General features: G+C 38.6%; 2 protein-coding genes across 2 annotated transcripts in view; one reads left to right on the forward strand and one right to left on the reverse strand.

Moving 5' to 3' along the window:
- Positions 1-13591, forward strand: part of b4galnt3b (beta-1,4-N-acetyl-galactosaminyl transferase 3b) — a 20797-nt gene extending 7206 nt beyond the window's left edge. The window contains exons 4-20 of the mRNA XM_035665451.1: positions 288-383; positions 1189-1279; positions 1387-1487; positions 1578-1645; positions 2668-2746; positions 2856-2922; positions 3121-3255; positions 3412-3521; positions 5370-5470; positions 5700-5767; positions 5871-7128; positions 8048-8307; positions 8861-9014; positions 9117-9189; positions 9299-9452; positions 10429-10555; positions 11566-13591. Coding sequence (XP_035521344.1) covers positions 288-383; positions 1189-1279; positions 1387-1487; positions 1578-1645; positions 2668-2746; positions 2856-2922; positions 3121-3255; positions 3412-3521; positions 5370-5470; positions 5700-5767; positions 5871-7128; positions 8048-8307; positions 8861-9014; positions 9117-9189; positions 9299-9452; positions 10429-10555; positions 11566-11677 — 3054 coding nt within the window. The 3' untranslated portion in view covers positions 11678-13591. The remainder of the gene's footprint in view (positions 1-287; positions 384-1188; positions 1280-1386; positions 1488-1577; positions 1646-2667; positions 2747-2855; positions 2923-3120; positions 3256-3411; positions 3522-5369; positions 5471-5699; positions 5768-5870; positions 7129-8047; positions 8308-8860; positions 9015-9116; positions 9190-9298; positions 9453-10428; positions 10556-11565) is intronic.
- Positions 13592-15564: 1973 nt separating this feature from the next.
- On the reverse strand, positions 15565-19300 carry tnni1c (troponin I, skeletal, slow c). Its single transcript, XM_035665198.1, has 6 exons — positions 19277-19300; positions 16724-16762; positions 16493-16624; positions 16294-16383; positions 15993-16175; positions 15565-15897 (listed from the first exon to the last, which is right to left on the reverse strand). The coding sequence occupies exons 1-6, from the start codon at positions 19298-19300 to the stop codon at positions 15811-15813; spliced, it is 555 nt and encodes a 184-aa protein (XP_035521091.1). The 3' UTR covers positions 15565-15810.
- Positions 19301-20278: the final 978 nt, after the last annotated feature.

The raw sequence follows: 20278 nt of genomic DNA on the forward strand, positions 1-20278 counted from the left end.
TGCAAAAATGATTGTTCCCACTAATCATGAATAAGATAAGATAAGATATTTCTTTATTAGTCCCACAATGGGGAAATTCCAAAAAAGGGGGGGGGTACAAGAAACAGGAAACAAGAGGAGAATCATATCATAATCACAGTATCTGTCAAAATAATCGCAATATAATTTTCTTTTACAGCTCTATTCGCTACTCAGACCAGATGGTTAATTGTCTCACTGCTGACTGACTGCAGCAGAAACACCAGTGTTCCCAACATCATCCTCACTCTCTTCTTTTCTTCCTGCAGTATAAGGGACAGGCCAATCTGCACGTCTTTGAGGACTGGTGTGGCAGTTCTACGGCTGACCTCGACAAGAACATGCACTACCCGCTGTATCCTCATGTGAGTCAAACCCTTATCTTCTAAGGTCCACCATTGAACATTATACATAAATAGCATTTTAGTTCCAAATCCATGCTAGATGCTATTTCTATACAATATGTACTACATACATACATATATTATAGTATACTGATTTAGCTGTTAGTATACAAAAATATCAACATACTTTACCATTTTATACTAACAGGAAACAATACATGTGATGCTAGATCAAACTGCAACCTTGGAAAGCTACTTCCAATTAATCTTCACAGGTTGACATTGGAATGTTTTGTATGTTTTAGGTTTTTTGTTGGCTTTCCAAGCTTTTTGAAGTTGTTTTTACCACCAACCACAATTTATCTTGATTTGTTTTTCATAAAATTCAATATGTTACATTGTGTGTGTCAACAGCATTAATTATATTAGCATTTAGCTCAAAGGATTTTGAGCTAAATTATTTTTTCAGAAAGCAGTAAAGCCTACATTCAAGATAGAAAGATGAGAATTTAGATATATAGGATATCTGATTTTGGCTGTCACATATCTATAGTTATCATTTGTCATCTTCTCATACATGGTTTGTAAAGAATAATGTTGTAATTGTTCAGCTGACTGAAATGTAGTTGACTGTTTTATGCGGCAAAGACATCCCTTCGTGCACTCTGACACAAGCGTAGGCAGGCACACACACACATGGTTTTCACTCAGAGGGGAATTCTACATCCATGTGCTAGATCCTCATGTCCTGGGACTCGAGATGTAGTCTCCCTTTGAGTAAACATCATGGCTGATTCTCTGCATTTCCCTGCCCTTGCTCTTTCAGTCCAGGACTACAGTGAAGAAGCTGGCCGTCTCTCCTCAGTGGACCAACTATGGGCTCAGGATATTTGGTTATCTACATCCATACGCTGACGGTACAACATGTCGTTTTTCATCTTGTTCCTCTATGTTACCACACTGAGTACATCTCCCTAAATCTGTCTGTTGTTGATTTTGTTTCTTTTTTCTCGTCGTCTCTCAGGAGAGTTTGTGTTTGCTTTGAGCTCTGATGACAACTCTGAATTTTGGCTCAGCACAGACGACTCTCCCCTCAAACTGCAGCTATTGGCATTGGTTGGCAAGGTATGCATGTCTGTCACATTTTCAAGTGGCATAGGGCCATTTCCTCCTGTCTCTGTAATATTTGTTTGCATGTGGGTTTCCTTTTTCCAGACTGGCACAGAGTGGACTGCCCCGGGCGAGTTTGAGAAGTATGCCAGTCAGACCTCCAGACCTGTTCGGTGAGTTTACGCCTGACACAAGTATCTTAAGTACTGTCCTCCATTAAGATTATGGGTATGCTCGATAGATCAAATTTACAGTGGCACTTCCCTAAGGCACCGCAAACCCAACAACTGTCAGATTCTCATTCAAGTATCAAGTATTGTAGAATTTCTAGTTGGTGCACAGATTTCATGTTTTTTCCAGCTGAATCCTATCCACTTACCCACAGGAAGATCATATATATAGATAAGATCATATCATATAAAACAACACAGACAGAAAAAAGGTTTTCAGAACATTCAGCTGTCCTCAAATATGATATAATTATCTCAACCTTAAGGGATACTCCACCGACTATACACATGAAGATCAGTTTACTTATAGTGGGGAGTACTAGTCCTGTTTATATAACATATCATCAGAAAGAAGCTGTGGAGTTGCATTGTGGGTATTTTTAAGAGCTTAATCCATGAAGACTAAAAGTAGTTATATCACAGCGTTTGTCTATTTCAAGTGCCTCACCTTTTTATAGAGGTAGTACCCTTTTAATCACATCAAACCAATGTTCAAACGTAAGCACCTCTAATCTAATAACCCAAGCATAAGCATTTCAATGTAAATATGTATATGCCCTTCTGGGAATTCAACATTACTGTTACGACAAAAAAAGCTTACTACACTTTCAAGCTGTTTCATAGCATCATGGCTAACATGCTGGGAAGCTTTGTCACACTGTGTGGGTGTGGTTTACTGAATTTGGGCAGGAAATGTGTGATAAACAATGTAAACCAGTTTGGTGAGTTTCCACCAACAACGGAAATGTAAATGTCCGATCAACACATTTACAACATTCACTAAACACATCCAGTGGCCTTGTTTGCACAGACTATTTAGATCTGTGTGTTTGAATAGCAAGCAAATTAAAGCAAATCAATATTTATTTAAAGTGTAAGTAAATGTTAAGATTCTTAAGATAAGTTAAGATAAGGTTGTGTCTGATATGTATAATGTAGAACTGAATATAAACTTCTACTGACAGGCTGTCTGCTCAGAAGAGGTACTTTTTTGAAGTTATCCACAAGCAAAACGACAGAGGGACTGACCATGTGGAGGTGGCAGTAAGTAGTTTTGGTTCCAACTCTCACGTCAGGTCTATCATGCTCATTTTCATGTACAATGTGAATAATAAAGTGGAAGAGAAATGCAGTTCTTTTTGTTTTCACACAGTGGCAACTCTTGGATCGCGACTTTAGGTTCATGGTTATTGAATCGAATCACATCTCCCTCTATGTTAGTAAGTACACAAAAACTCACATTCCTGCTGCCTCAGTGAGTCTTTATCAGTCTATAGCTCAGGGTAAATCTCCATCACACAGTGTCTTATAATCCTGTTTGTCTTTGTTATTCTGCAAGGGCGCTCAAACCTGAAGTCAGTGGTTGCACAATAAATACAGTTTTCAGTATTCTTATGCTTTGTGGCTTCATCCCACAGATGAGTCTGCCTTGTTACTGAGTGATATTGCCCACATACCACAGACGGCTGCAAGCCACCAACATGCCCCCACAAAACAGCACAGTGCCGCAGCAGACATGCTGAGTAAAGATCCCCGAGACACTCTCTACCAAGGTGAGAGACGTCTATGTTGCTCTATTTCTGTGGTACTCAGTCATCAATCACTCCCCCATTTCCTATCATCCCAGATGTAAGTATTGTGTAACTAATTTCCTCCTGCTGAATGCACAAAGTAATCTTGTCTCAAATCTGCGTGTTCTGTTCTCACAGTGCCTTTGATAAACAGCAAGTTCCTACAAGGTGTTCTGCCTGACTGCTCGTACAAACCCAGCTACACAATCAAAGACTTCCCTCTGCTCCGCTACCAGGGACTGCAGTTTGTATGTGTTTATATAGTTAGTTTATTTTATTTACATTCATACTGTTTTCTCCAGTTCACATTATTCTTCAGAGCTCATTATTCACACATAAAAGGTCCTGAATACAGTGTATTGGAATTAGAGGGATTAGAGAACCATGTTTAAGAACTAAATAGCACTGAGCAACAAAAACATGTCTTTTGTTTTTGTTGCCCGAGCGTGACAAAAGAAGCTTTTCCATTTTTAATGGCCCTCTCTTATTTTGCTTTCGCTTTTATTTGCTCCTGTTTTATTGAGCAGTGTTGTCTATTTGTGGAACTTTAATTATGCCAGCATACCTAATGGATTTTGAGGACCAATTTAATGGGAATCAACATATGCTGCACCCATTAGAGAAAACTTTTAGTCGCACAACTTCTGATTTCTCTCAGTTGATTCTATGACCTGTATTGTTCAAGTCTCATTATTAGTCACTTTGCAGTGACTTCCTGGAGCTGGTGACTTGCTGGTTGCCTGGCAATGTCAAAGTGACGACAAGACCCTTGGGCCTAGGATGTCACTGCAGGGCCACATAACCCGGAAGACCACAACATGTAGTTTTTACACTTCGGTTTTTGTACGGTTTAAACAAACAGGATATAACGTGTTAATTAGTGAGCTTGACTGATTTTTGTACCTTTGGGCAGTGTCAGACTAGCTGTTTCCAGTCTTTATGATAAGCTAAACTAGCCACAGCGGTGGAATGTCTCTAAGTATATTCAAGCACTACTTAAGTAGAAATTTGAGGTTCTTTTCTTTTCATGCCACTTTCTTCTTCTTGTCCGCTGCAGTCCAGAGGGAAATATTGTACTTTTTAGTTCATTCCAATTATTTGACAGCTTTAGTTACTAGTTACTTTATAAACTACTAAACTTCGTGCACACAAAAAATAAATTCAACCCAACTGTATATACAACTACAGCTGGAATGACTAGTTGATAAATGGATTAGTTGATTGACAGAAGATTAATTGGCAACTATTTTTAATAATCGTTAGAAATTTTTAATATAAAACATTTCATGTTTCAAGGTTTCACAACAGTTCTCACTATTACTATAACCATTAATCAATTAATTGATAAAATAATGAGCAGATTAATCTGTAAGTAAAATAATCATTAGTTGTAGTCCTGTACAAAATAGCAGGTATGCACCGATATGTTGGCCAAACATCGATATCGGCCGATATTTACCTGTTGTCACATGAACACACATCTGCACTGGCTATATGTTGTGTTGGTCATTTCCAACTCGGACATAGCAATGTGCTCCATGCAGCAGCACGGATAATGAGCTGCTGTTCAGTTCATGCATCTTAGATCAGAAGAGAAATAGACTGAGCTGCAACAAGGCAGAGATGCTTATCTTTGTAGAATTCTTTTTTTCCCTGCACAAGAGGGTGAATAAATAACAACAAAAAACATCGACATCAGCTGCTGGACAAATTGTTATTTTAAACATCAGTATTGGCATTGGCCCAGAATTTCCCAATCGGTCCCTACAAAATTGATTTAGCTCCACCTCTACCAACTGCAACAGTAAAATGCAGTAAAATTTTACATTAATGCATAAGTAAGAATAATCTAAAAATAGAATAACAGTCACAGAGGACATATTTCTGCAGTGAGTACTTTTATTTTTGAGTCCATTTCCCTGATTATACTTGCATACCTCCACCACTAGCTAACCCGTTGCTGGCTGTAGCTTTGTATGTAACGGACAGATATGACTCAGCTCTGCACTCACCTGTTTGGTTGTATAACCCTTATTATTCAAGATCTCATCAGTCTCATAGCTTTAACAACATGTCATTACATTTCATCTCCCCAGGTCCACATGTCCTACATCTACCCCAATGACTACACCCGACTCACACACATGGAGACACAGAACAGCTGCTTCTACCCCGAGAGCCCCTTCTACATGAAGATGTGAGACCTCACATTGTATACTAAATGAAAATACATACAGTAGGACAGAGCAGAATTACAATTGGTAATGAAGTATTGCCAACAGAGGGTGCTCTATCCTTTTTGTCTACTGTGAATCGTTTACACAGCAGAAGAAGAAAGTTTTGTTTGTGTCCTATGTTATTGTAACATAACATCAAATTCCTTTAAAATCTTTTAATGATTTTGTGTTTTGTCCTCTTGTCTGCAGGTTCGGTTTCTCTAGATACATGAGACTAGACCGTCCTGATATGCAGGAAAAGGGAAACGCAGGCAGAGGTATTTTGAACTTTCCTTTTCTTTACAAAGAGAAATGTAAAGGGTTTTGTATTGTATCAGTTTGTTACACTCTCATTTTCTGTCTGTTTCTGGTGAATGTTAGATTTTGGTTTCCAGAGGAGGAAATCGGTGCAAGATGAGGAAGAGGACGAGTTTGACAATGAAGCCTTCCAAAGAGAAAAGGAAATCAGACCAGAGCAGATGGATAACGGCCTTTTTCCAGACTATGGTGATGATTATGATGATTATGCTCAGAGACGCAGACGCAAACTCTTCTCCTTAGCCATGCAAGAAACTAACAACATACCGACGAACAACTCTAACACAAGACTGCTCGTAGATGAGCTGCAGAGCAGGCAAAGGAAAGACAGTGTCCCGCAGCCTCATCCAGAGCCACAGACAGCAGGTGAGCCTCTGCAGTCAGTGCCAACACAAGCCTTAAAACATCTCCAGCTCCTGCGACAGAACAGGACAGACTTAAAACTAGAGGGCCTGGTTAAAAAAGTAGAACGGATAAAACCAAAAGGAAAGTTGAGACCAGCAAAGAGACAAAAACTCAAATCAGTAACGACAGCTGGGCGACCAGGAAAGACAAATCCACCGATACCAGTGGAGAGAGAGCAGCTTAAAGCAAAAGAACGACTAGTGGTCCCGTCAGACCAGCTCAATTCTAAACAGCATCATATCCAGAGGTCCCGTAAAATGAACCATACCCAAATACAGAAACTCAAAGACTCAAAGCTTCAACCCTTGGAGAGGGAGGCTCCTCTGCCTGAAAAACCTGCAGTGGTCAAACAACGGAGGTTTGTAACCAGACAAATTGAGATCAAGCCAGCTGCCAACAAGCTCCTTACCACTCCTAAGAGGGACCGCTCTTTAGTAAGGCTAAATCAGAAGGACAGAGATAGCAAAAAACGCCTCAGGGATAAGGAGATCGAGATGAATATGCCTCTACAAGTGGATGAAGAAAGTAGCATCCACAAAGCGAAAATCGCTAAAGGCAAAATGGACAAAAAGTGGTCGGATACAGAAGGAGTGGAGGAGCAGGCAGGGAAGGAAGACAAGGTTCACAACAGGGCCGTGAACAGGAAAGACATCGGAGAGGATGAGAGAGACTCTCTATGGGGACCAGGGACAGACTTGGAAGGTACGGATGATGAGGACCTTACCCCTGCCCCGGTGTTTGACACTGAGGTCAACTGGAGCCAAACCTTCAAGGTCAACCACCTGGACCTTCAGGCGCAGCGATCGGATTGGATTGACCTGCACTGCAACGTCTCAGGCAACCTGCTGCTCCACTCCAGTGACGCTTTGCCCATGGTCAAGGCTTTTATGGACCAACTCAACGAAAAGAACAATGGGTAAGTATTTGTATGCCTGTGCGTCACCTGAATAATGAGATACATTTATGGCAGAAAAGTGGTTTTTCCATAATAAGAGATCTGGAATTGGTAAAATGTAGAACCTTAATCTCTGGTCTCTAATTGTTTTGGCTTGTGACCCCTTAAAATTAGGCTGCCCCCCCTAACAGGTTGCATTTCTCTTGAGTTGCCACAATTAGTTGATTGACAGAAAATAAATGGACAAACTATTTTGATAATTGAATAATTAGCTTAGTTGATTTCAAGCAGAATATTTTCAGATTTTACAGACTTTTTTACAGATTTTTATACTTACTATGACAATAAACTGAATATATTTTGGTTTTGGACTGTTTATTGTACAAAAGAAGACAAATAAAAACATCACCGTGGACTCTAGTAAGTTAAGATTGACTTTTTTGCTGACATTTTATAGGCAAAAATAATAATTGCACAGTCGAGAAAATATATACATACATGTATGTCTGTGAGTTGTGAACTGGCATTCTCGAATTGTTGAATTTAGATCATTAAGAGGCCTAAAGAGATAAAAGTATTTCACTAGAAAAGACGCAAAGATTAGAGAGAATACTATACATTCCTCTCCTGTTTTATTATCTCACTCAGATTTATTTTGGGATCCCTTGGTGGGGCCCCAACCCCTAAGTAAAAATGAATGCCTGCATATCAGTCCTGAACTTTGACAAACTATTAAAGAAAAAACAGCTATGTCAAGAATTTCTCTTGCAACAAATCCTGTTATTTTTTATGGTTTTGCAGTTTTTTGAAAATGAGCATGTCACATTTGGAATCCACCGCACTTCCAGTATAATTAAATAGCCCTTATAATCATGTGCATATTTACTACGTATTTGTTTTGCCGCACATTTCACCCTTTTTATTCTCTCTGTCTTTGCAGGCGGTTCACATTGGTGCGTGTGGTTAACGTGGTGAAGCGTGTGGATGGGGTCCAGGGCAGCCGCTACCTCCTGGAGCTGGAGCTGAAAGATGTGGACGGCCAGCTGCTGCGCCTTTCGCACTACATCTACACTCTGATTCGCTACAGCAGGCATCGCAGCAAGGAATTCGGTTTCCAACGGTCGAAACCTCAGCTGGTGCTGTGTAACCCAGTGGGCTTCCGCTGGAATCCTGTTGCCACTGTCCACTTCATAGTACCGGGTACACCCACCTTTTAACCATGCTCATAACAGCCATTACTTTCATTATTTTTCCTTGTCCTTTGCTGTGCTTCTTTAGGTGTGTCGGCTTCTGTTTTTACGTTTTCTATTTACAAAAACATTCATCATCACTCAGGTGTACACATTACTTTTCACCTTGTCTATAGGAGTTTGGAAAGCAGTTTTTTAAAATGACATAGGATTAACCTCAATAGGTTTATCACTTAATCTCCTCTAGGATGTCCAATATTGACATTAGTAGGCATGTCCCAACCACAGAATCAATATTTCATCACTCAGAGAAAGAAAGGCATCTGTCATGTGTTTCAATGTCAGATTCAAAGCTGTGTAAAGAGTCAGATCTCAGCGGAGCTATTGAGAAAAAAAAAATTTTTTAGGAATGATCTATAGCAGTCTCTCAAATGTGCAGGAATATGGACGAGATCTTAAAAGTAAAATGTTAAAGAGGATGCCCCCCTGAAGACAACTGAATATGGCTGTTTTTGTCTCTTTATGCATTACCTAAACAACTGATTGTTGCACTTCTCTCTCAGTGAAGAACCAGGCTCGGTGGGTGCAGCAGCTGATTGCTGACATGGAACAGCTCTTCAGAGAAACTAAAGACACCAACTTCAATCTCATCATCACAGACTTCAACAGCACTGACATGGACGTGAGGAAGGCTCTACAGAAATCCTCCCTCCCCAGGTACGTGTTTGTGCTTCACTTTTACAGTGAACCTGATTTTGTGAAAGCTTATTACAAAGGATGTTATCCATGTACTATAATTGTGCCTGTGGATTTGGGAAGGTACGAGTATGTGAAGCTGAGTGGAAACTTTGAGCGATCTGCTGGTCTGCAAGCAGGTGTCGACCTGATAAGTGTAAGTATCGCATCCTCACTTAGAAATAGCATTTAGATGATGATGGATGTATGAATATTAAGTAATTATTAATAAATTGTTATGTCTTTTCCTCCTCATTCTCCCACAGGATGACCACAGCATTGTGTTTCTTTGTGACCTCCACATCTACTTCCCTCCCTCCATCATTGATACCATCAGGAAGCACTGTGTGGAGGGTTACATGGCCTTTGCTCCAATAGTCCTAAGACTGGACTGCGGCGCTACACCATTAGAGGCCAGAGGTAGACGCAGATAAATCTTTATTTTGAATTTTTATGGCTCATCTGAAGGTTATAAATGTAGTAATTAATATTAGTAAGTATTTTCTTCAGCCATAATATAATACTAACATTTTTGTGGTTACACTTAAACTGAGTCATCGTTATCAGACGTGTTTTGATGATGTGTTCATGTAGTAGTAGTAGTTTTAAAATAAATTGTTTTACACAGAGACATGATTTTGGAACATCAGGACATGAAAAACAAGCACTTGTTACTTACTATCACAATTTTTGAGTTCTTTAATGCGACTGAGAAGATGCAAAATCGGTGAGATATACAGCAAAGACGGAGACACAAGAAGGAGGGACAGCAGTGCTGGGATTTAGTCTTAGTCTTTAGTTGCTTCGGATTACCCAGATTAGCTGCCATTTCAAGCCTTTTGGGGTCCTTTTTGCCTTTACATGCCTGCATTTGTGCACATATGGGACAGATTGCTGTACATTCTCTTTCCACTCTTCCACTGGTTCTTTGTTGATTCAGAGATTCAGCCTTAAACAAGCAGTTTTGTGACTCCAGAGATGATGGGCAGGGGAGCTACACAGCAACCACCTTCTAATCTGTTTTTCTTGCATTGACATGTGGATTAATAGCTTCTGGCCTGCAGCCACACACACAAATAAGTGTGTAAATCAGTAAGTAAATCTACTGGCTACACCTGTTTTTGTGAATCGTGGCATCCACTAATGCCAGGTTGTAACACGTGGCACATTGATATGAGATCTTAACGCGAAAAACAGAGTTGCTGTGGTAAGATGTATACTGCGTGACCCACTCAGTCTGTGAGGCGCAAACGAGCAACATAAAGAGAGAGAAGAACAGAACTAGTAAAAACAAACGTCTTTAAATGAACATTGCCATTAAAATGTGAAAACACTTTTTCAGGAGAAGCGTGGATGTGAGACATTGAATTTTTATAAAAATGTGACTATGTTGCAGGATACTGGGAGGTCAATGGCTTTGGTCTGCTGGGGATCTATAAGTCAGATCTGGACACAGTCGGAGGAATGAACACCAGGGAATTCACAGACCGTTGGGGAGGAGAAGACTGGGAGCTTCTCGACAGGTGCGTTGTTTCTACATGTCACTTAATCAACAGACTTGTTTGTTATTACAAAGTTGAGTACTAGTTTTTGTTTGCATTTATTTTTATTAAAAATGTTCCTCAGTTTAGACTCAGCTCCTGGTTGTTGTTTGGCATAGTAATGTGACACGCTTTGTGGCACACAAGTTTTCCACGTACAAAGTGCTTGATGTGATTAAACTTCCGCAAATTATCATCTGAATCTGTAGCTTTCCCTCTGCTTTACTGAGCTTTATAGTGAATTTCAGGTCATTATTTAGGTGTCTGGCCCACAACTTCACAGTTTTTGTTCACTCTCACTGCTCATAGCTTTTTTTTTGCCACAGCAGGCAGCTGTTTTTCAGTGAAAAAGCTCTAAAAACCCACTGTATAATATTGGCTCAGAAGACAGACACAGTTAGCGAGTGAACATAGTGGAACATTTAGCAGCTATAGAGGCAGAAATATCCGTTAGGAGTTGGTAGAGACCAAAAAACAGAGCTAACAGAGTGAATATTGGACTTAACATTCATCAAGTGGCCCGGAAACACTTCAAATGAATTATAATGTTGCTCTGTAACAGCTAGATGTGTAAATAGGCAACTGTTTGCTCACAAGTTCATCATATCAACCTAAAAGATGGTGATTTGTCAGTATTTTGTTGTGTTGTTTCCACTTTCAAGTGGCCAAAACAAAATGAGTCATTTTCATTTTAAAACATAGACAACAAAAACATTCATTGGACTTGCACTTACTGTATATAGTGTCTAGTTTCTACATGTCACACTGATAGCAGAGGCTGCAATGCAAGGTGCCAACTGCTCATCAGGAATGAACTAATCCCATTCACACACACTCACACTACTTTGGCACAGCATTGGGAACAATTTGCGGTTCAGTATCTTGCCCAAGGACACTTCAACATGCAGCTTTAATAAGTTTGACAACCACTGCCTTAAAGGCTGACAGAATGAAAAGTAAGTAAACAACCCTCCTTTTGTTCTCTGTCCTAGGATCCTCCAGGCAGGGCTGGAAGTGGAGAGGATCTACTTGAGGAAGTTCTTCCACCACTATCACTCCAAACGTGGCATGTGGAACCGGCAGATGTCGCCCAGACACAGGTGACCTTGTTCCCCCATGACCACAGTCGCCACGGTTACAACCATGGCAACCAGAGCACTTTATTCCTGCTACATATTTGTAATACCTGCTGACCGAAAGAGAGGGTTATATAGGATGATGACACAGGACGGGACACTGTCCTCAGTCTGTGAAACAGCAGTGTACAAGTGGCAGAAGGTCGTTGCTAAGGAGATACTACTGATAGACTTTATTTCACTGGATGTACTTTTGACTACTAAAAGGGTACTGGTTGATGAGTGCCACTGTGTGATATTGCATATGAAGATACTGCCGTGCACCACGATGATTTGTCTGACTGACCTGATCCAAAGGAACTGACATGATCCAAAGACAAAAACGTAAATTAAATGACACACTCCGAGGATGTATACTCACAGTCGTATATCAAAAAGATCACACGTCTTGCACATGAGTCTTAACTGAAAAATAAATTTTTGTTTTGTTTGTCACAAAATGAAATATATGTCTTTGACTACAGATTGTGTTTGTGGTAAACACAGCCGTATTTGTCATGTTGTAAATGATGAAAAACTTTATATTTATTATTTCAATGTTTGTAGGATTTTGTTTTTCATTTGAGTTTAATGTTATTTCTACAAATATTTCAGACAAGTGTACCTCAGTTTGCTGTTGAGTGCCCTCCCTATTTGTTCTCATTCATATTAATTGTGCCTTCTGTTGCGACTGTTATTCAGGTACTGGGTTCACATAGGGCTGTTTTTAACAGACGAGTTAGGAAAAGCCTTAAACTGGAATAATAATGATTAATTATTACAATATTTAAGGGATTTTCATGATTGTAGAATTTAGTTTTATCAGAGAAGGAGTCAGTTCAACAGGCAACACATTACAGACATATGGAACAGTAATCAAATATCACAAAAACACAAACATTGCATTATTGTTACAATTTTTCATATTTCTCCCTACACTGCCACTTACCAAAGGTAATAGTTGAAAGTAGAGCTGCAACGATTAGTAGGTTTCAGCCTCTTGAATGGTGAGATTTCCCACCTGTCTCAGTTTTCGATCATACGGAATATCTTTGGGTTTTGCACTGACAAAACAAGACATTTAAAGACTCTGAGAAACAGGGGTGGACTATTTTTCACTATTTTCTGACATTTTATAGACCAAGCAATTAATTGATTCATCTAGAAAAGAATCTGCAGCATAATTGATAATGAAAATAATCGTTAGTTGCAACCCTAGTTCAAAAGTTCCTGTGCTGAAAAGTTTGTTTTTGAACATAACGGCTATTGAACATTGTACAGCATTAAGGGCCATTTTAGTCAGTAACTTTTAATGCTGCCAGCTCTTGTTGTTTTTATTGATCTACCTGCTGAATTCAATAGTTTGTTTTTTTCGAAAGAATAATTGTTTTGTTGAATCTCAAAACCTAGTCAGGAAATGTGGTTAGTGAAAAATCTTTATTGTGTTTATAATATTGTTCTATTGTTATTTAAGACAAGGGCAGCATTTTATGATTGTTAACATTCCGGTTTAACATCTTGTTGTGCCTTTCTTTGTCTTCTGACATTGATACAGGTTGAATCGTTTCACTTGTCATGTTCGATTAAAAGCAAAACACAATCCTGGCCTGAAACCAGACCACTGGCAAGAATTGTGTGATGTTTTTTCTTTCCCTTTTTCTTTTACGGAGGCATTGACACATTTGGTTTCTGGTTTGGCCAGAATGCTAGATGCTTTCCCCTTTCATCTTTTACTACTACTTCATCTCTAACTATATTGTTTTTAGATATACCTCATACCTCTCTTTGTGTTGGGAGTTAACCTCTGCCTTATTGTACGGTTCTGGAGTCTCTTCTCTCAGGGACAGTTTTTCCATGTTACACTGCCTTGACAAATCTGAGGAATAAATTTATTTTCCCTTCATTTTGATTTCATGTACTTTTTAAGAGTCATATGTTTTGCAAATAGTGGACTTAGACAAACTTCAAGAATTCCAACTGATATTATTATAAAACTGAGGTGTGCTGGCTATTAATTGTATGATTATGACTTTAAATAACAAAACCACAAAAACTAGAATGAATGATAAGAGGTTATCACAGTGTGTGAAACAAGATTCAGGATCACCATTGTTGGGTTTAATTTGCATGTTCTGACTTTAAATTGACTTATCATGGAGCTACAAAATATATTTGAGCCTTATAATGCTAATTTCTCAACGCAGATTATTTAGGTGTAGGCATGTAGGGTTGAGCCAGTACTCGGCCAAAAACGAGTATTCACACGTAATGTAATTTTTATCATCATAACTATTTATCAGTATCATCAGAGTAAAATGTGTCAATATTTGTTTTCTACTAAACTAAATATAGCAACTTTAATAAAAAAAAATAATAAAAAAACTTGGCTCTCTTATTGATGTAATCAAAAACATTGCATTTGCATATTTACCCACCTAGAAGAATACATTAAATAACAATAATAGTTGCTGGTCTGCAGTGGCTTTACTTAATGTCCCGGTAACTGCCAACTGAAGAACGCAGCTCCATTTTTACTCCTGTCGTTTAATGGGTGTCTGTAAACATGCAAATTAAGGGCATAACTCATAAATACTATATACTAATATAATGAATTAATACAATTATATACTATTAACATAATACTATATATAATATTATACACAGTCCTATGCAAACGACAACTGGCATTTTGTCTGGCACCAAGTTCTTCAGTTTTATAACCTTTCATTCAGTTTTTCCACTGTAGAATTCACATGAGATGTAAATTGACATGTGGCTTATTAACACATCTTTAGTATTCATCACATTGAGCAGTGTCAGAAGAGCACACACGCAGCAGTCAATGGCAGAAAATGCCACCAATGTTATCAGGACAATAAAAGGACAATGAATCTCCCTGTGTGTGGGTCTTTGGCTAATTTTCTACCTGAATGTTAAGCATGATATATATGTATTACTAAATCTCTCCAAAATATAGTCCAATTGCATTCAAAGGTAATAACAGTATAGCAATTATATTCTGTCATGGGTTCCTGCAGTTTGAGGAGTCCTGGAATTAACTGCGGATGATTTCAGAGCTCAGATACAGAAGGGTTTCTGAGGTACCATGGATGTGTTAGCAAGCACTCTTATCTCAATAGGACAACTTAAAAGAAATGCAAGAAGCAGTAAGGACCATAAGCTTTCACAGTTGTGATGAAACTGCTGTACTCACTAAGAATAACAGTCTGACTGTGCCCTGGCATTCACACAAGCACATACTGTATTTGCGCAGATGCTCATGTGTACTCATAAATTCCTTGGAGGCTGCAGACTCCATCCCGTCACCCTCCATCATTCAGCCTTCGTCTTACTGACACTCTTTGATGTCAGTCCAAGGACGGAGTGTGTGTGTGTGAGATGGTGTTTACTGTTTATTGTTGTAGAGGAATTCATTCCAGTCAAGAGGAAGGGTTAAGTATATCCTTGGTCTGACAGAAAATATCTCTGGTGTTTTGTCACTGTAAGTCAATGGCATAGCTTAGCGGAGACACTGTAGATGCAAAACCAGCTTCAGTATCCTTTTCATGACAAAGGATAATGTCAAGTGCGTTGCAATTCCAAATAAAATTCAATATGTACAATATTCTAGTCAATGTAAATCCCACCAATATTAAACATGTTCTAGGCTGCAGTATTAGAGTAGAGGCTAACATTTAGTTCATCGTGAATATGGGTAAGTGCAACAAAAGGAGAGGCACTATGTAAACATTTATTATATTCTTTTACACAACAGCATTATCAGGCAGTAATATACTGTGTATTCACAATGCTATTTTACAAGTGGTCTATTTGAAAACAGAATAAAAACTACAGTGATTTAAAAGTCATGCGGATTATTACACTCTTACCAAAACAGCTTCTAAACGCAGAATAAAAGACTGACAAAGACTGATTTTTGTGCACAAAGTACTGTTGTGAGGCAAACCTACAGTCACTCTACTCTTTATATTTCACTGCTGAGCTTCATCAAACATGAGCCTTCAAGGCATACTGTCATTTTCTTCTTTTGTTTTTCAATTCTTTTAAATTGTGCATTTTGTTATACTATTTCAATTTGAATTTGGTTCTTACTATATAAGATCATGCATCAAACATCTTCTTCCTGCCCTCCATACCAGACATGGCCTCCACATTCTTACGCCAGTCACCCACCTCCAAGGTCAGCTCCTGAAGTATCAAAACACACACACAGATGATTATGTTTTCGCGGTTTAAAAAAAAAAAGATTTTGGATACCTGTATGTCTGCTTGAGTAGCCGTACCTTTTCTTGTTTGATATCCTCTTTCTTTACAGACTTGAGGTTTGCCCTCAGGTCCATGGAGCCCTTGTTTTTGGATCCAAAGAGAGCCTTCAACATCTCATCTGCTGACACTCTCACCTTCCTCAGAGCTGGCTTCTTGAACTTCCCTCCAAGGTCCTGCACCTTTAGATTCAATTCATTGATCTAGAGACCGTGAAAAGCTTAGCTGGTGACTTTTTGTTAATAAGGAACCCTTTTTCTATATGTACTACTATTTCAGTGTTTTTCATTTAAATATTGTGTGTCATTGTGAACGACATACATCTCTGTTGTTCTTGATGACTTTGGCCTCATAATCGTACCGCTCCTCATCCACCTTATCAATCTTTGCATGGATCTGTTTACACAATTTCTACAAAAAACAGCACAAATGTTACCAGAACAAGACTCTCTTTTATAGTTTTTGTCTCCGGGGCCATAACCTGGTATGCTTTACCTCCTGTGTGTTTTGTGACTCTCACCTGCATTTCGTCCATGTTTAAACCAGTAAGCTGCAACGGTGGAAGCTTCTCTCCCAGGTAGCGAACCTTCTCTTCCTCTCTTGCAGCCTTCTCTGCCTCCAGCTGTTCCGTTGCACGAGTCAGCAAGAGGATCTGGATGAGTCAAAATTATAATAGAGATTAGTATGTGACATTTTGGTGCATAGTCAGCACTTTGTGTTTGTAAGGAAATAAGTTAACACAAGTGTTTACCTTCAAAGAGAGCTTTCGAGAGGCCGAAATCTTGCATTTGGGCTGTAAATAATACAAAATATGACACATATCACACATGACCTTTTAGCCATAAATATACCTGCAATAGCTAAAATAGGTTCCTAGTTTGGTACCTCTTTTTAAAATAGCTGCTCACTCACTATTTGCCTCTCACTAGACAGCAGCAGTATATACTGCTCAGTATTTAGCTATGAAAAGAGTAAATTTTTCTTGTCTAAATAAACATCTCCTTAACCTGCAAATGTTCAAATAAATACATCTGCCCATATGACACTGAACAAACCTTTAGTTTACTATTTACAGTATTTAACCTTTTCTACTTTAAAACCTGGTAAGATCAAAAGGAAAGCAACATTGTGCTTGTGATATTAAATTCGATAAGCAAGCAAATAGTTCAGTTCATGCTCTATACACCTTTTTAAAAAATGTATCGGGGGCTTTTATTGCCTTAAATGGATAGTGATAGCTGAGAGAGAGGGGATGACATGCAGCACAGGTCAGAGTCTAACCCATGGCCACTGCAGCAAGGACTCAGCCTTGGTACATGGGGCGCCAGCACTACTGGGTGAGCTACCAGGGGCCCCAACTCTATTCACCTTTTAAGCCTGAAATTATTAATAAGGTCATAGTTTGATTATTAGTATCATTATTTATTTCTGTTTGTTGTACTGATCTTTGTAAAGAAGGAAATGTATAATGTCATTTAGTTTCCATATGATAAAGTACGATTACAGTATAAACATGATGATATACAATTAAATTTATATTTTTAAACTTTGGTTATTGTATCATGAGATATTCCCTTTCTTTTCTCCCACTGAAGCTGTTAAGCAGAGTGAAAAGATTCAGTCATTAAAATATGCAAACACGTATCTACGATTATTCATAAACACATTGTCAGTTCAAATAAGTAGCCTATTACTACCTTTGCCTCTGCCTTGGGGGCCATGGGTTGTGGTGTGTACTGAGGAGAAAGCAATAAAGAGAAGGATTTTAAGGTACATTAAACATCAAACTCTAACGGTATTCACAATGATTTAGGTTAGATAATGTGGTAAGACATGAAGGCTGCAACTTACATAACTGTGATCGCCATGTGGAAACAGATACAAGATTAAACAAGAGAAACTGTTATTGTTTATTCTGAGACAAAAATGATTCATAGGGCAATAAACACTTCAGAAAAATTAGCTTTTAAACTGTGTGATGACAGAACTTACTTATCAGACATAGTTGAACCGTTGAGAGAGAAAAACTGGATGCTGTTAGATTTGAAAGAGAAAGTCCAGCAATAAACAGAAAATGAGACCTCCAGTATCAGAACATGCATCAATGTAAAAGCAGAGTGGTATTTAACAGCAGTTTGCTTATGTATGTCAGACTTATGCACCAAAGATCCTCTATTGTGAAGATGAATCACTCCACTGACTCTTCAGGTTCTTTGCATCTGTGTGTGCGTGTGAACCCAACATTAATTTTAAGATCTCGCTCTAACTTTTTTTTACTCAGAATACAAAGCCAACACTTCCTTATCCTTCTGGATCAATTCTTCATGTATGTTTACAATCCATACTGTAATTTTCCTATGTTTGTCTTTTTCTGTACACACAACATTTACTGCATGTCTGTCTGTCCTGGTAGAGGGATCATTCCTCTGTTGCACTTTTCTTCCGTCCCTTTTCTTAAGTTTCTTCCATTGTTTTCTTTTTCTTTATCTGAATTGAGGGGCTAATGATAGAGGGTGTTGTATGTTGCACAGACTGTAAAGTCACAAATTTGTGATTCTGTGACATTGGGCTATAAAATCTGACTTAACTTGAGGTATAAGCCACTTCACTAACACAGTGAAAGTAACAGCACAGTTATATTCTGCTTTCATAAAATCTGGTTTGATTTCTGGTTTTGGTTTTTAATAAAAAGATAATAAATTCTTGTAGCTCTGAATGTTAATATTTGTTCCCACGTTAGACGTTTTTTGATCCAGACAGATCTCAAGTGATCGAGATGGAAGGAGAGGAAGCAGGATGACATCTGTGGTACCTTGAAAGAAGGACCTAGTGAGATGTCTTCTCTTTTCCCAGCTACTCTAATAGCTGGCCTTGTGACGCCTCCCACCTCTCAGTCAGAAATTATTGGTCGGTCACCAGGATTAACGGGAAAGCTCCGCTTGTTAACTCAACAACTCTTCACTGACAGGTGTGATTATTGCCTTTGTTGGAAAGTATAGGGTCCTATTAACAATCAAAATGGATCCCAGTCCAACAACTAAAATAAACCCTTTTGCCTAATGGTCATCCAAATCCTGGACTGTGTCCCCTGAGAGCAATAACAGAAAACACTTTTACAATATTCCTCACAATGTACCTGTTTATGTAACACATTTATGAACTTGTATGAGTCCCTGTTGCCCTAATTTTTAATATGCAGACACTTTTGAGCATAGCCTACTGCAGCTAAAGACAAGACCAACATACATGATTGTTGTTTCTGTTACTGTTGCTTCACAGCAGATGTCATGTTGATATTTAATAACCTTTCTGGTGCTATGTCTGGCATCCTCACAATGTGTTGCACCCCCTCAGTAACTATTAAACACATATATCCAAGGTACCTCAGCTCTGTGGCGCTTTGAGCTAAATGCTAACTTCAGCACGTTAACATGTGCACAATGAAAATGCTAACATGCTGATATCTAGAAGGTATAATGTTAACATGTATACTCAGTTTAGAAAGCTAACATTTGCCAATTAGGACAAAACATAAATTACAGGTGAGGCTGTCCTGCCCTGGAGATAACACAAGAGGAGAAGTCAGGGGATCATCAAAGTTATGACAATTCATCCTGAGGAGGACATGAATGTGTGTACCAAATTTAATGGAAATTCATCCAGTAGTTGTTGATTTTACTAGATGACCTCGTGGTACCTAGAGTAAAGGTCAGGGGGATCACAAATGTCAGAAGTATTCATCATCTGGGAATCATGAAACAAAACAATTGGACCAATTCATCCAGTAGATGTTAATATATTTTATAAGATAAGTCAAGTCTTTAACCTGCTGCTGCCATCTGCTGTGTTGAATAATGATGAAAAAGCAGTATTACACAACCTTCCCAAGTGTCAAAGTTTTTCTCATCCATAAATGAAACAGAAATATAAATAAAATTATTCAAATCTGTGTGAATCTGACACACAATAATGTATTACCAGTATTATGTGTAATATGACCACTGCGCAGATTTGAACAACAACATTAAAGGTTCAACTTGCAACATTCGCCCATTCTTCATACTTGTATATTGTTTTTCAGGGTAACAGACAGGCTGGAGTCCCAGCATGCATTGGGAGAAGACAGGTTATGGCCCACTTCATCTGACTTATGCTTACACACACAAACACCACAGCTAAGATTCAAATGAAGGACATTTCTTTGATGTGAGGTAATGGTACCATTGTAACCACAGAACTAATATTTCTCTTATTTCTAATAGGATCGTTACAGGTTTATATCAGATTACCAGGAAAACACGTCATG

The sequence above is a fragment of the Morone saxatilis genome, unplaced genomic scaffold (genome assembly GCF_004916995.1).
Source record: "Morone saxatilis isolate NCDOM2014 unplaced genomic scaffold, NCSU_SB_2.0 Contig2, whole genome shotgun sequence".
Lineage (NCBI taxonomy): Eukaryota > Metazoa > Chordata > Actinopteri > Moronidae > Morone > Morone saxatilis.